At 47.4% G+C, this 16047-nt stretch overlaps 1 protein-coding gene across 1 annotated transcript in view; it reads right to left on the bottom strand.

The window, feature by feature from the left end:
* The window catches only part of SLCO3A1 (solute carrier organic anion transporter family member 3A1), a 130036-nt gene that overhangs the window by 11031 nt on the left and 102958 nt on the right, over window positions 1–16047 (bottom strand). The window contains exons 5-7 of the mRNA XM_035554849.2: window positions 8057–8221; window positions 5367–5565; window positions 4293–4431 (exon numbers count right to left, since the gene is read on the bottom strand). Coding sequence (XP_035410742.1) covers window positions 4293–4431; window positions 5367–5565; window positions 8057–8221 — 503 coding nt within the window. The remainder of the gene's footprint in view (window positions 1–4292; window positions 4432–5366; window positions 5566–8056; window positions 8222–16047) is intronic.

Below are 16047 nucleotides of genomic sequence, written 5' to 3'. Positions count from 1 at the left end.
TCACTCCTAAGTGCTTATCTGAGGGGGGCTTGGAAAGGATTCCCAAGCATGTCAGCTCTGATGCATGTGACCAGCAAGGAAACGTCCCTCGGCTTGTTTCTTTTCTCCTGCTCCTTTCAAGTCTCTCCCATAAATGTCACGGCGATGAAATTATTGCCAAGTTATGCCCCTTTGGAGGAGAATAAAGAAACGATCTGTGTTCCTCAGACACAAAAGATCCCCAAATTATGGTTCTAATTACTTCCTTCTTTACCTTTGTCTTCGTGGCTCTTGCAGTTAAATCGAAGTACGTTAAAACCAGGTAAATCCGCAGCCCTGTTCCTAGCTGTGGGACTGGTGCCCGATTCCAGCACCCTGGGTATCGGGAGGAAGACACCCATGGCAGGTGCTGCAGACCACCAAGAGCTGACTATTGTGGTGGCAGCACGGACACTGCTGGACTCGAGTGCACTGCAGGGCTAATCAATGACATCTGGTTCAGAGGAATTCGTGTTGAGCTAAAAGCTGAAGTCAGGCAAGATAAACTGTCAATATGTGATCAGAAGAAGAGTGAAATGACTGCATTTCTCTTTGATGTCTCCAGCAAGTGCAGGATGTGAAACGAAGCTTTGTTTGCCAGTCACAGATTTAGTTTTTTTTTCTTATTTTCTAGCTTGCCCTCCTGAATTTGTGAGTGGGGGATGTCAATGCAATTAAGGCGCACAATACTACCAAGAAATCCCTTAATGAATACAGAATGAAACGATCATAAATGATTCATGTCTTGTCTTCGTTGGGTTGCTGGGTTTGCAGGTCACATGTTTGTAAGAGGAGTAATGCCATAAGTAAAACATACTGAAAAACAGCTTCGTCTCCTCCCCTTCCCTCTACCACATTCAAGCAGAAATTCCTTTGCTTTTCTACTGGGGTCCTCTTAGGACTGTACAAAAGCACACTTTCTGGTTCACTGCCTCTAAAGTTAAGGATCCGTGGGGACGCTACTCTAGCCTTTCTGACACCAATCTCTTTCTTCTTGCACAGGAGTCAAATGATTTTCTTCCACATAAGTGCACAGAGGGCAAGAGAGACCGCAGTGCAGAACTCCAGGATCGCGGCAGTAGACACGCAGGTGCCTTTCTGGCTGGCAAGCAATCATTAACATAACAAATTCCTGTGCTGTGAGTGAGAAGCTGCCACCTGAAGGCTTTGAGTTGGTGACAATTAGCACAACTGCAGTGGTGTTTGCACAGCAATAACAGTGCAGTAATTTGTAACTCCTGGCTCTTATTGCCGTACATTGTTGGTATCCAACCAGCCAGGACACGGCCCTGTAGATTAAACCACATCTAAATACATACCTGTACTGAAAAATCCTGGGATAAAATTTCCATTGTGGTAACCGTGCAAACCTGGCTGCTTATTTCTGCTTATTTCTAATGGGCTCTCATCAAAGAAGAGAAAGTGCCTGTTCCTGACAGTGATGGGGCAGATTCTCCTCCCATTGGTATGGATTTATACCCAGTACAACAAACCATGCAGCAGGTCCCTACCTTCGGACCCTGAAACTTTGCCCCTCAATCCGCTTTTCCAACCACCTTGCACCGAGGTGCTATCCCAAAGCAATGCAAGTATTTTGTTCCAGCTCCATCCGCTCGCTTAGTGCTGTGCCTCAGCCTTACTTGGGAGATCTTTGATCTTTTATTACTGACATGCGATACAACTCACAGACATCAAACCCAGGAAACATCAAAGATGGACTTTTACCTTTGCCCCGTGGCAAGGCAACTTTTTGTTATCCATGCCAAATCGCTACAGGTTCCCTTGTCTGCAACCCCACCACCATTCAACCACACATTTATCTTCCACCGCCTATCAGCTTGCACACCCACATTTTTTGTGCACGTGTGAAGCTGCACACACGCAGACTTTGCACCTTGAAGAGCATCCCAAGTTTGGGGTAATTATCTCCACAAATTACCCATGATTTTAATTATCTATCTTTTTTAAACCTTGGCTCTGACAGGAGAGGGACAAGCTGGTCCTTCACTGCAAAGCCCTGAGATGCCAGCAATGTAATGCCAGGCTGGAATTCACGCACCTCCCACCAAAAGAGAGATTAAGAAAAGCAACGGCACAAAACAAACAAGATGTACGGTCAAATGCTTTGCATGCATGGGTCACTTGTGGGAATGGCTCAAAAGAGGTTTTCCTGTGGGTGCCAGAGCTCTGCCTATCGGCCCCGATACTCCTAAAGCTTTTTGGAAAGGTGCACCCCTGCAACCAGCTCAATAAGAGAGCACAAATGAAAAAAAAACAACACTGAGCTACACACTGCTTTTAGAAATTGTTCACAGAGGGAAAATGTAGAGAGGCAGTCAGAAACATCCAATGCAGTAAAGTTAAATAAAGCATTCAGAGAATTTTATGTCCCAGTAAAAAGCAACCCTTGGCTCATCACGAGCATATAACACTTACAAGAACCTCTAGACAGGTCATTACCTGGATTATAGGTTTAAAACCTGGTTTGGAAATTTGGCTTTGCCTCAGGGCCATGACATGGCCAAACTGGTCCATAATTCTTGATAATGCCCTTTCAAGAGGATGCTATTGCTTCACTAATTTGTATTCAAAACGTTACTGCAAGAAACCACACAACCCAAAGCATCAAAAAGAACCCCAAGATGACGATGAAAAGAAACGAAGGAATGAGTGAGTAAGAGAGAAGGGAAGGGAGAGAGAGGTTTTTGCTCAGGGTTTGCTCTCATGGAGCACGAGGTCAGGCAGCTGCTCGCTGAATGGACGGAGCTGAATTTTCATTCCTGAACTCCTTCCAGAGGAGCCCGAGCTTTGCCCTGAGTCGCACAGCGAGGCGGTTGCTCCTGCACTCCAGACACGAACAACACTGGTTGTACTCTTGCTAAGGGCTCGGTGAACTGGTGAGACACCACTCTGCGTGCTCTGTACAAGCTGGCTTCTTGTCAAAACGCTCACGTTGCTGCCCGAAGTGCTGGCTTGTCTCTTGTCGGGAGGCTGAGGGCAGGACGTAACATCTTTGCGTGTACCATGGCCCGGGCCACACGCTCGTGGAGGCCCTTCTGGGGTTGCTGAGAACACCTTGAATCTGTGGCACTTTCCCTTTTTTCAAAGGGCCGCCTGCATCTTTGAGGCTGGAGTGGGAATTCGGGAGAGAAGAGGTTTCAGCAAGATGAGCTGGCTCCCGGGTCATCTGTACCACGAGTCTGCGCTTGTTAGCAGCGAGCTTGTGCCTCCGCTGCCTGGTGCTCGCAGGCGGTTTGTCTCTTCAGGGAGGGAAGGCAGGTTTGATGTCTCCTCAAAAAGGAAGGATGAAACCACAGAGGGATAACTGCACGTGGTGAGCACTGATGTCCCTGCAGCTGCAAACGGTCACCACGACTGGGCTCACCTCCCTCAGGCTCCACACAACACGGCAGTGGTCACTGTGCCTGGCACAGCCCCAGCCAGGGAGCAGAGACAGCAGAAACCCTGCTAATTCCCCCCCCACGGGAGCGACAGGCGTTCATTTGCAGTGTAACCCAGCGGGCATTAGCATTTCAGCAGCAAAAAAATGGAAAAGCAGACTTTTAAGAATTCCTCATCTTTACACAGAGATGGCTTGGTCTTTAAGAGTTTTCTAAAGGAATAAACTCTTAGAAATAGAGAACTGAAAAATGCAGAATGTCTTTAGATGGAGTCTCTGTTCTCTTGACAAGTGTTCTCGCCATTGCCTCAGAGAAAAGGAGTGAAAGAGAGAAGCAAGAGGAGTAGAAAGAAATCTTAAACAAGGATGAATAAAAATAGGATTTGGTCATATGTGTCTAGGAACCAGACTTGGGAAAAAAGCAAGAGGAAAAGTAGAAAGGACTGGGCAGGGTGAACATTGCCAGGTGGAGAGCCAGGGAGATGGCAGCAGCAGGAGGAAAGAGAAGCTCTCCCCACAGTTTGGGCCAGCAAGCTCTCGCAGATCGGGATTCCGTCAATGCACAAACACGCAGATTTCCTCTTGTGTTCCTCTGCTTCAGTGCTGAGAAGAAAGACTGGAAGAGGGGGATGACAAGGAGGAGAATGAAGGGAAAGCCCATCCTGCTTTGTGAGTGCCCCGACACACTGCTGCCAGAGCCAGTGGGCCTTTAAGCAACAGAATGAGAAACATCAATGGCTCAGGACCAGAGACTTGGGGGTTTAACCACTGCTGACTGTAAACGAGTGACTCTACCAGATATGCACTACCGTCCCGCACTTGCTCTCACAGGGTCATTCCTACAGGTGAGAGATACCAAGGAAAGGCTGCTTACCGTGCTGCTGCAGCCAGCAAAGCAGGCAGATAAGTAGGTGACCCCATCTGCACCACAGACTGGAGTGAAGGAATCAGTTTGGCATTCACAGTTGTTATTGCAGGGGGAATATGGGTCCAGAGATGAGGTTGGAGTTGAGCTGTAAGAGAAGCAGAAATAGAAATTAACAAGTAGTATAATGATATCAGCAAGCTTTTCCAATCAGTGCCGCACAAAGATGGCTTTGAAGGGGGGTCAGTTAAGGCAAACAAATTACAAAAAGCAGCGGGCAGGCTATCTGGGTCCCAGCTTGAGGAAACTGAGGCTACAGTGTCTCCTGAGGACAGAAATGCCTTGGCCACCATCACTCTGCGGTAGGAAATCTAATGCAAAACTTGGGATGCCTTGGCTTCTCAATGAGCAGCCCCAAAGAGATCCAAAGATATGCCCGGAGAGGTTGCTCTGTGTTTTTCTGGAGCATTGAACAGCCGAGAGCCTGAAGTTTTCATCTTCATAAAAGTCACTACTGCATACTGAGGAGCACCAGAAAAGAAAACAGGGAATAACTCTCCAAGTCTTGTGAATGCTACAGTGAACTGGGTACCTCATTACTCCCATCAAAATGGGTTTGGAGCCATTCATGCTCTCTCCACCATATCCAAATTTCCACGTGTCTAAAACCTGGTTCTACAAATTCCCCTCAGGCGCTCCAATAAACATAAAAAGCAGCGTTACGTCCCTCACTGCCAGGAGAAACCAGATGGTGTGGTGGACCGAATGCTATGTAGGTGGCCATGGGTTCAGGATTGGGTCTGGCACCTTTGATTCAGTTTCGCTGATTTTAGTAAAGCTCATTTGTCAGCTGCAGGCACTCAGCTCTCACGGAGATATGTGGTATGAAGAGCGCCCAGAGTGAGAGCATTATTCGACACGGCCCTCTTTAAACTGCTTGCTATATGGTTGCCCGTGGGCCAGCACCGCCTGAAGGCTGCTCATCGAGGACAATAATGTGGCACTTATGTTGGCAAGGCTGAGAGAGATGTGCCCTTTGCTGGCTGGATGGACGGGAGACCTTGAAACTCTCTGGGGACTTACTTGTTTCCATAGGGAACAGTAACCCCTGCCACAGGTCCTGTGTCGCATCCCAGGAACAGGAAAGACACGTAGCAAGCTGTGGACACCAGGTTCACCAGCATGGCCATCCTGATGGCTCCCAGAGCAGAGAGGCTGAGCTTCTTCACCAAGAGGCCACCCAGGAATATGCCAAGACACGCACATGGGATTGCTGTCATCCCTGCAAGAGAAAAAAAAACGGTTAGCAGCAAGTGCAGGTAAGGGTCAGCAAACCACACTGGCTTGTATTTCTCCGCAGACAGATCTGTGTGTTATCATTGGGAAACCTTCTAATGGTCAACTACTGGAGCTGGTATTTATTCACTCAGGCATGTTCTTCTTAGCAGTCATCGGTCAGAAGGCACAGAAGCGCTGACACCTGGCAGTGACTGAGTTAGAGCCCATTTGGGATGGCAGACCAACTCACTGACCACCAGCCTGCTCCTCTCCTCGCCTCAGGCACTGCACAATTATATCTGTGCTGTTTTCTCCAGCCTTGTTTTAGGACACAAACTGGGGCTGCTCCACACAGAGGGATGTATACAAACAGGCAAGCTGGAGGAGCCACGATCTTCTTCCAGTTCTCATCCATATTTTAGGAGGATGCCAAAATGGCCGAGGCTGGCCCACCCTAACCTAAACAATAGCATCGTTAATGCTTTGTGTGACAGTCAGCAGCCAGAAAAGCCACAAATACTCTGAGGTGTCTAGAAGCTTTGGGTGAACCCCATTTGGTATACTTCAAAGCAGTCTGATTTTCAGAGATTAGGCAATAGTTGCATTTGAAAATGCTAGGCCTCCCTTATAGGATCTCCTTAAAATGAGAGATGCAAAATCACTGCCAGAAGTGACTCACTTTCCAGGCACAGAAAGGCATTATCACACTGAACGTGTGTCCTGGTTTCAGGTAGGACAGAGTTAATTTTCCTCCTAGTAGCTGGCAGGGTGCTATGTTTTGGATTAGGATGAGAAGAGCGCTGATAACATGCTGATGTTTTAATTGTTGCAGAGCAGTGCTTACACCAAGCCAAGGACTTTTCAGCTTCTCGCTCTGTCCTGCTAGCGAGCAGGCTGGGGGTGCAGCAGGAGCTGGGAGGGGACAGACCCAGGACAGCTGACCCAAACTGGCCACAGGGGTATTCCATACCATCTGACGTCATGCTGAACAATATATAGGGGTGGCTAGCCGGGGTGGGGGGGCGGCTGCTCGGGGATAGGCTGGGCATCGGTCAACGGGTGGTGAGCAATTGCATTGTGCATCACTTATTTCGTACACATTATTACTATTAATACTATTATTATTATTATTATTGTTATTGTTATTCTTTTCCCTGTCTTAATAAACTGTCCTTATCTCAACTCACAGACTTCACTTTCCCGTTTCTCTCCCCCATCCCGCAGAGGGAGGGGGGAGGGTGAGCGAACGGCTGTGTGGTGTTTGGGTGCCAGCCGGGCTAAACCACAACAACGTGTCTGGGTTCACCTTAATCCCTTTGCTGCCAGTTGCACTCCAAACCTCACCTTCCCAAGCTAAGCTCAGAAGTGCATCCAAATCCTCACATTTCTGGACTCCCATGAAAGTCACCTGGGAAATCTGGCAGCAACGCTGCTTAAATTAAACAAGTTGTGAGGACAGTGGAAGTATCGAAGTCTCCTTTTCCCCTGCTCGGTCAGAGGCAGGACGTGCTCTGGCTCACAGCAGTTCCCTCTTTGCTGGCCGGTTAGCTGGACACACATGCTGACTGGCCAGACACCCTCCTTCAAACAGCACAGTGGTTGTCCTTCTTCCATTGGGCCAATACTGAAGTTGCTTTCCTTTGCCAAGCCTTTAATTTTCAGGAAAGTTACAAGACCCAACATCTCTGAGACCTCTGCCCTTCTGTAAAACCCATTAAAACCCACCAGCAAGTTTTGCGTTGCTGGTGGAGGCAAGATTGACTGCACGAGGTTGTTTCTTTTGGAAAATTGGGCCCAAACCAGAAGATATCAATGAGTTCGACGGGAAAATAAGTAACTGTCAGGAGAGCAGCTTGCAAGTTTTTTATTTCGATATTAAGATTCATCCATTTCATGATGTCCCAGTTTTTGACAGGTCACTGCCAGATGCCCATCTGGCGAGCTGTGGGTGCAGATCAGCCAAGATCAGCTCGCAGATATTTCAGATGGGTGCTGCTGAGGGAATGGCTGTCACAAACAAATTGCTAGACTGCTTGGAAATGAGCAGCAGGAGAAAATAAATGAAGATCCTGCCTATGCATGAGTATCCTGACAGAGAATGAATGAATGCTGAGAAATGAAGAGTATATGGGAAACAGCAGCAGCATGAGAAGAGAGAAGGGGTTTTTGAAGCTATTTCAGCTGATGATTGCAGTCTTCTCATTTCCAATACAAGAAGAAAGGAAGGGACTAGCAGGAGAAACTGGAGAAATTTGGAATACCTGAACCAGGAGGTAAGTAGTTAGATGGGCAGCCCTGCAGCTTGGCAGGTAATTGTGCCAATGGCCCAGTTTGGTTAGGATTTCGGCTGAACTTCAGGCCCATCACGTCTTTGGATGATGGGCAAGTTACTTTCTGAGCAGCCTTATCAGCCAGCCTGGTTGCAGCTACCAGTCACGCCGAATATTTCAGTGCCTTTGGATGCTGGAGACTCGGTGGTCCCTGTGGTTACTCACCCAGCAGCTGGTTGGCAGACGAGGTGGTGAGGTTGAACTGCTGCTCCAGGTACTTTCCCAGGAAGGCGGCAAAGCCCGCCACCACGGCAATCTCCATGCAGGCTGCCAGGATGATGCAGGTGAAGACAGGATTGGAGAGCAAGTGCTTTGTTACTTTGGGGATCACTAGAAGAGAAAAAAAAGGGAGAGGTGTTATTGTGCAGGCTCTGCTCGAGGTGCTGAAGGTGCCTTGTTACTCTCCTGAGGACAAACACATGGTATTAGGACTAAATTTCCACTCCGCACAGACAAGCTGGTTGAAAAGTGGCAACGCCAGAACAAAATGAAACAAATCCCACGGTGTCATCTAAAGTACCAGGAGGTGCAAAGGGAAGTCATCTGTCATTATTCTGAAAGGTCAGAGATGATTTTGAAATTTTAAAGGATCAATGTTTTCCAGTATTGCTTTTGTTTCCCCTGTAGAGAGGTCAGTCAAAGCCTGGTATTCTTTTTCCTTCACCTCTTCCTACCTGCTCCCCACAAACAATACCGAGCCAGCTGATAAGTGCCATGAGTACTGTACTTAGCACCCGAAGTCTTTCAGGCTTTCAGACACAAACTAATCCAAGCTCACATTTGGCCCTTCCTTTTCCTGCCATCCAGATTTGCCTCATTTTTTAACTCCTGCCTAACTGGCCCACATGCCAAGGGACATCTTCTTGCAGCATGTTCGGATACAAGCTGAAATTCTCTTCTCTGGCCCAGGGGCACTCATGAGCATAAAGGATCCCACACCTAGGACAGGCAGATTAGCCTGTATGTTCCCATAAACCTCAGCTTGAGCAGCTGAACGACACCTTGTGCATAGACCCTACCAGCCTCAGTGGCTGCAGGGGTAGCAGGGGACGTGCTGAGCTCCCCTCTGCCTAACACACACGCACCTGCTTTAGTTTCATGATCCCTTGCTCCTCCCTCCCGCATCATTAGTGTCCTGAGTCCTCTTCTCCAAGCCTGTCTCTATTTCCGATAAGGAAACACAAGTTACCTTACAAAGGGAAATTTGGCTAGTGAATCAGATAGCACATTTTCTACTTCAGTGAACATTTTAATTATTGCCGAGATAACACAGCTTGAAGAGGATAGCATAGCAGTACAGGAGAGAGCCTTGCTTTGTCTTAATACCTGATGACTAATTTCTCCCTGAATTAAATGTGAAAATCATTAAGTTTGAAAATTACCCTGCTGAAGTGTAGTGAAGCCTCAATGGGCCCCTATTTGCATTTTGAAAATCCAGTCCCCACCCACCTCTGGTGTACCAGGGTCTGCCAGATGACAGATTTCTCTGGTGTGGCTTCTATTTTCCCTTAGGGTTTTTTTTGGTGTGAAATCTAATTGCATTGGCCTCAGCAAGAAAATGCACAGCTCTTTGTCAAGGCTCTGCTTGGGTCCCCACGGTTCTTTCTTTGGGAGAAAAAAAAAGGTTATAATTAGGTTTGATCTAACCTTTCTGGAAGGGACCACTCCACAGTTTCTGGTCTCTTTATATCACAAATGTTTTTTCGTGCTGTATAAAATTCTTGCTTCCTGAGGATTTGCTGAACATAATGAAGGTGCTGGAGGCACAGCACTTTTTAGTGGGAAAGGACTTAAACAAAAAAAACAAAACAAAAAATTACAGGGAGGAAGAAGTCTGGGAGATTCAGATGTGGACAGATCTCAGAAGCTACCTGCTGCCTCCTTCAGTTCTTTGGGGGCCACCCACAGAACTTCCCCTCCTTGCCAGGAAAAGAAGGGAAAAAGCAAAGGTGGACTTGGCAGAGCTGAGCTCGGAAAGCCATATTTAAGGTATTACTGCCAGTTGTGCCCCTGGAGTTCAATCTGTACAAGATTAATGGATTCCTTGAGATGTAGCTTTGTGCCAATTCAAATGTAAAGACACAGAGGTCTCTCCGTAACTTCACCCACCAAATAATAACAGTGACAGCCTGTCTTTTGCAAGATGGAGTTAAAGATCACGGACATTTATTGCTGAAGGTCGCAAGGCCGGTACCAAATCATCATGCATTACAAAGTGAAAACCCATCCCTCATACATGCTGGAGGAGAGGAAGGCTTTTGCAGTCCCTGCAGCATCTCACATGAGGGAGGAGGCCGCTACGACTGCCTGGCCTGGCAGCGCTGGGCTACAAGTCCCATCGCTTCGTCACTGGTCATCCTCTCTGTGCATCTGGGCGCGAGGGTTCTGGGACAGGGTCTGCCCTTTACTGCACGTCTGACCAGTGTATACTGCAACGGGGCTCTGTACCAGCTATATAATAGGGTACAATACAAAACCCACAACAAAGAGCGCAAAGGCAAAGCAGGAAATGCCTGGCAGCCTCCACCATCTTCTCTCAGCATGGTCCAGCTCATTCCCTTTTATTTTCTAAGGAAAATGACAAGAGGTTCCCCAAAGAAATGAATATCCTTTCATCTTGCTACTGCCACCCGTTAAGATGATCCATTTGCCACCTGCTGCTGCCTTATCTGTCTCAGTTCTTGGGGTGAAATACCTCTAGGAACAAGATTAAAAGTCAGCAGTGAAGTTTAAAAACCTCTCCATAGACTGGAGTGACGTGCATTCAGCTGTCTAGCATATGGTGCTGGGTAGGAAGGGAAAATGGAAGATGTCTGATAGGGGACAGGAAAGCCCCAGAAGCACAAGAGCTGAGCGTGGTGCTCCTTCCCTGGATCCCAGTGGAAGTCATGATAAATGTTACCTTGCGCCTTGCTGACTCAATCAGGAGTTCGATGTGTGCTCCAGCCCAGAAGGTTAGCCGTATGCTTTGTAGCAGCATTTTGGAGCTATAAATCCGATGGTGAAGTCCACCCATTGAATGGAAAAAGGGAAAGGACTTTGGGATTCAAAATAGTCTCCAAAGTCTTCATGGAGAACCCACCAGCTGTATCAGACAAGGCACAAGAAACCCGCCCTCCCGTGGTCAGAAGGACCAGCTTATTTAACATCCTCATCCCAATGCACCCGATACGTTACAGCAACAACGATACACTGAGAAGAAGTAGAAACTTCATCACCCTCTCTTCCCTGCTCAAGCACCTAAAGCCCAATGCTTGCAGCACTGGTCATAGGATGTTCAGGTTGGAAGGGACCTAGGAGGATGCCCCACAGCTCTCTGACACCCCTGCTAATTCCTCACCTTCACACCTTTTACCACCCTCAGCAACACCAAGCCAACCACTAGCAGTTCGAGCTGAGGTTGTCGAGCATCCCCTCCTGCTGACGGGCCAGCTGTGGGTGACAGACCACGGGCTCGACGAGCAAATGCACTTATGTACACCAAGTAGCTTTGATTTGTCACTAAACATCGGGGAGTACCGGGGATAATTGGCACCCTCATTACATGAGGTTTAACTACTCTCCAGAAACGACAAACTATAATCATCATGTTGGTGCTTGAAATGAATTGTTTGGAACATTACAATCACCAAGGCCCCTTTTTCCAGTTGGAGCACCCTACAGAGACATGTTTTCAATTTGCAGTAAAGATGAGGAACACAGAAAGCAAAGTAATAAATTAGAGGGAGGTTTACAGCCCAGTCCACCTAGGACAGTGCGATGGGAGGAAGACGGAATTTAGCATTGATCCAAAATACTACTTTCTAACAGCAACGTAGGCAGCAAGTCTCAAATTTGAATAATAATAATAAAAAACAAAACAAAAACAAAAGGAAAGATCTACAGCTTGCTTGAGGTATAAGGGATGAAGAAAAGAGTGAAGGCATCAAGAAGAAAATACCTCCTGGAAAGAGGAAGCTCCTGTAACAGAGAGAGAGAAGATGGGATAAGGCAAGAGGCACTAAAGATAATTCAAGTGAGCTTAATATACCAAAGTTCATAAGGCCTGGGCAAAATTAATATCACAAAGGGTATGAAGAAAAAGGATGACACCCGTGTCAAACAGGCTTCTTGGGCAGTGGGTCCCTCTAGTCTATTGCCCTGCCTCCAGCATCAGCAGCAACCTGATGTAGGGCCTTTCACGGTCACCTGCCTCCCCTTCCTTACAATCAGGACTTCTCAGCAAGCCTTCTAGGTGTTGGTAAGGAACCGAGGTCTTGGGACCAACAGCTCTGGGCCAACGACTCACCTCTACGGCCGTACAGCTGGAGCCCTCTCCAAAAGGTTGTTCCCAAGACACGTCAGAGCTGTGAATTTAAAACTCCTTGTGGTACCTGCTAATCCTGCTCAATTCCACGAATGCCCACAGAGGGATACAGGTTGGGACCTGTGCACAGCTGGGAGCTTCTGGCCCAGCACAACTTGTCTGCCCGGAGAGCACTCGCGGGGTCAGAGAGCCAGGATCCAGAGGAGCTCTCTCTCGAGGTACTCAGCAGATCGGCACATTGAGCAGGAAGGAACCGAACAGAAGACAAGACAGCTGTCAGCTGTACATCTCAGCTCTCCTACGCTCTTGGAAATGAAGCTGGGTGGAAAGCAAAATGTTTCCAAATTGAGGGAATTTGCAGTTTTGAAATTCATTTAATTCCGTAGTGGGTTTGCTTTTAATTCCTTGTGAATGAATTTCTATCTCCGAACCTGAAGGATTCCATATCAATTTCAATCCCGTAACATTTTTTTCATATCTCTCGCTAGACAGATGTAATGAATTTCTGGTTTAAATAATTACAAAACAAAATGCACTTAGAGCAGAATGTTTAAGGATTAATAAAGAAAAAGCCAAGGAAGCATTTTGAAACCAAATTTCATCAGAGCTGACCACTCAAATTCAACCAAAGCAATGTTTTCATAGGGAAAAATGATTCTGACAGAGCATTTCCAAGCACGTCCCGGAGCAGGTGGTGGGTTAGAGGCAGCGTGTTAATGTGGAGCGAGGGGGCAGATGCGTGGCAGACACGAGCAGAGGGCACAGGTGCCCTGACAGAGCCGAACGTCATCTCCGGCCCCAAATAGCAGAGAGGTCCCCAGGGCAGAGCAGAAGTGTGAAAGCAGAGCTGTGCCCCCAGGACAGCAAGGACTGCTGCAGCCCACGCCTCAATTGCTTTCGTGGACCACACGAAGAATGCTGGGTGGGAACAACCCCGCCAGGCTGCCCGTTGGGAGCAAAGATCAATGGCAGCATTTATCCACCCTCTCCCTGCTATTAATCCTTCCCTTCCCTGTACTCCCAAATGCATTTGTGTTGCTTAACTGAAACACCGATCACATAAAATGGTGCAGCATTCATTCTCCAGTTTGGTGAACCTCCCAGGTCTGTCCCTGGGCTTTCTTGAGGACAGCCAGGGGGACAAGGGGACTGCCCTGGGCTCAGCCTCCTTCCCCAGCTCTCTGGGGGCACAGAAGAGCTGCCCCAGCCAGCAGGTCCTACCTGCAGCACGGTGCGCGGTTTCCATTGCAAGTTTGAAGCTCCTCTTAAAGATGCTTCGTTTCCCATCGTGAAAATACCCCGCAGGAAGAAATGCCATGGCTTCCCAAAAGCCAGCTCTTCCTTTCTGTTTAGACCTTGGTAGAGATGTAAAAGACTTTCCAACACTTTGAGAAGGTTGTTTTTATATTAGTTACAGCTCGTCTGTGTGCTAAGGCTAGAGAAAGCCAAGGAATCTCACCCAGCCTTACATCTCCCGGTCTCTCAGCAAACATTGTAGTGTCTCAGGCATCCTCCCATGTGCCAGACATGCCTTGTCACTAGCTGACAGCCATGACCCAGCTGGGAGCACGTCTCCAAATTACACTACCCCCCTTCTCTCCTCCCATGTCTACTCACTTGTAGCAGTCACTGTGAGACCTGATTTTTTTTTTTCCCAACAGCCAAAAAGGACCTTCAGTTTAGCCTCCATGAATGCCCTGTTGATACAACGTGTTCACACAAAGTCCAGAGGAAGAACTTTTCCTTCCCATACTAAGCACAAGAGATGGACAATCCCACGCCTCCCTGCAGGTGTGGACTTATGCCCCATACACACCTGTCCAGGACCAAGCTGCAGTGACAACACATATGAAAAAGGACTTGGAGTTACTGGCCACACAAACCCTGATGAACATTTCCACCCACAACCCCACGTACAGGTACATTCTCTGCTGTTCAGCTTCACAAATACTTGAAAACCCCGAAGCCCATTAACAGGTGTAACCTGTTAATGTAACCTAACGTATGTAACCTAACGTAATGTATGTATGTAACCTAAGGTAACCTAACGAATTAACAGGTGTAACCTTCCCCAAAGGAAACTTTATACAGCCAACAAATGGATTAAGGATATTAGGTCCTGCCACGCAGGAATGCACATGTATTTTCCAGCTGGTGGCAGAATAATGCATATACACAGCAAGATTCAAGCCATCACCTGAAACACTACACATCAGAAGTGAGTGAAGCATGTTTGTCTTCCCTTGTGGGGTCTGATCACCTCCTCCAGGCGGGCACTTCAGCAAACACAGCTCCTGACCACATTCTGACTGTGACAACAGTGCCAAGGGACTTGAAAGGAGATGGCAGCTACCAACACCATGTCATCTGTGACAGCCTCAAAGGCGTGACTAAAAAGGTCGTTCCCTGTCTTATTTGATGCGATGTAAATTGTACTTCAAAGTCCATCTACAAGGAGGCTTCTGGAGCTCACTGATCCGAAGTGGGATTTACCTGCAGTGAGAAGACTTACGTGGAAGACTGTAGTGCCTCCTGATTTAACCAGTACTTTGAAGCATATGGAAGTGACACTTACATTTCTGTACTTTGACAAGCAATAGATGCCGTAGCACCCCCCCTCTACTGGCCTCTCTATGTGCTAAAACCCAGCTTGCTTAGAACCACCCCCAGACAGAACTGTCACCCCTCCTTGCAGCAAGGACATGCCATATTTTATTCCTCTCTACAAAAACGCAAAAATGTCTAGTGCCCACTCCAAAAACTTAGCAGCCAGAAACAGATGCTCCAACGAGTCCACAACAAAAGCCACAGAATCATCCAGATGGACGTACCATTGAAAAAGCCCATTTCCCAAACCTGAGAAAATCCTTGCAACAAGGACAAGAGGATCACGAAATTCATTTTACTGGCACATTTTCAAACAACGTATCCTTTTACCTTCCTTTCTTTTGAATTTTCTCATCAAGTCAAAGTTTCACATCTTTGACCTTCCCTTAATGAACAACCACATCAACTATTCAAACGATTTTTATATTTAAGAAAACATTTTTTCCCCAAAGCCTCTTTTTTTCCTTCCCTCATGTACCTCATTCAACTCCCAATTAGGGTGACTGCACAGGGAGTAAGTGATTTTGTCCTCATTTATCAAAATGTATTAGGCAATAATGAAACCTGCTCTGCCACAGTGACAGAGAGTGGGAAGCAACCACCAGTACTACAGAACCACCTTCTCAGATGAAAGATTTTCGGGTGCAGAGTATGGAAAGGATACGTACCCACACTCCTGCAAAATGCCAGGTCGTTAGCTGGCCTTAATTAGAGCCAGGCCCCTTGACATCACCGCAAGACACGATGTAGGGTTTTCTATTCTGATCTGCTTCAAGCTATTTTCTGCCCTGCTGCTTTGCTGCCATTTGGGCTGGTATCTATCTCTTCCCCCTCCCAGTTTAAGAGCTGTGTTGGTAAAGCACTTGTTGCTTTCTATCTGGGATTGCAGTAGCCCTGCTGCAGCTCCAGTGCTGGGAGCTCCCCGTCCCTTTGAAGCACCCGTGCAGGCTCGCTCTCTGTTTCAGGAGGCAGAGGGAAGCAGGACAGCAGACTGGAGAGAAGTCCACAAACTGCGTTCCCCTTCATTTTTATCAACTCTACAGGACTATCACGGATTTCAGAAGCTTTGTAGTTTAAAAAAAAAAATCTTTCAAGTGGAACAAAGTCTCTCTTTAAAACGAGGACAATGCCAGAGATAATTAGAAGCTAGGGACTGAAATCTCAGGATACTAGGTTTGTATTTTTTTTCTGGGTAGAGGTAGGCAGTCCGAATCAGAGACCAATTATAAATCCCGCCAGATGT

This window comes from Cygnus atratus, chromosome 11 (genome assembly GCF_013377495.2).
Source record: "Cygnus atratus isolate AKBS03 ecotype Queensland, Australia chromosome 11, CAtr_DNAZoo_HiC_assembly, whole genome shotgun sequence".
Lineage (NCBI taxonomy): Eukaryota > Metazoa > Chordata > Aves > Anseriformes > Anatidae > Cygnus > Cygnus atratus.
The sequence above is the reverse complement of the archived record's forward strand: the minus strand, read 5'-3'. Positions and strand labels throughout refer to the sequence as shown.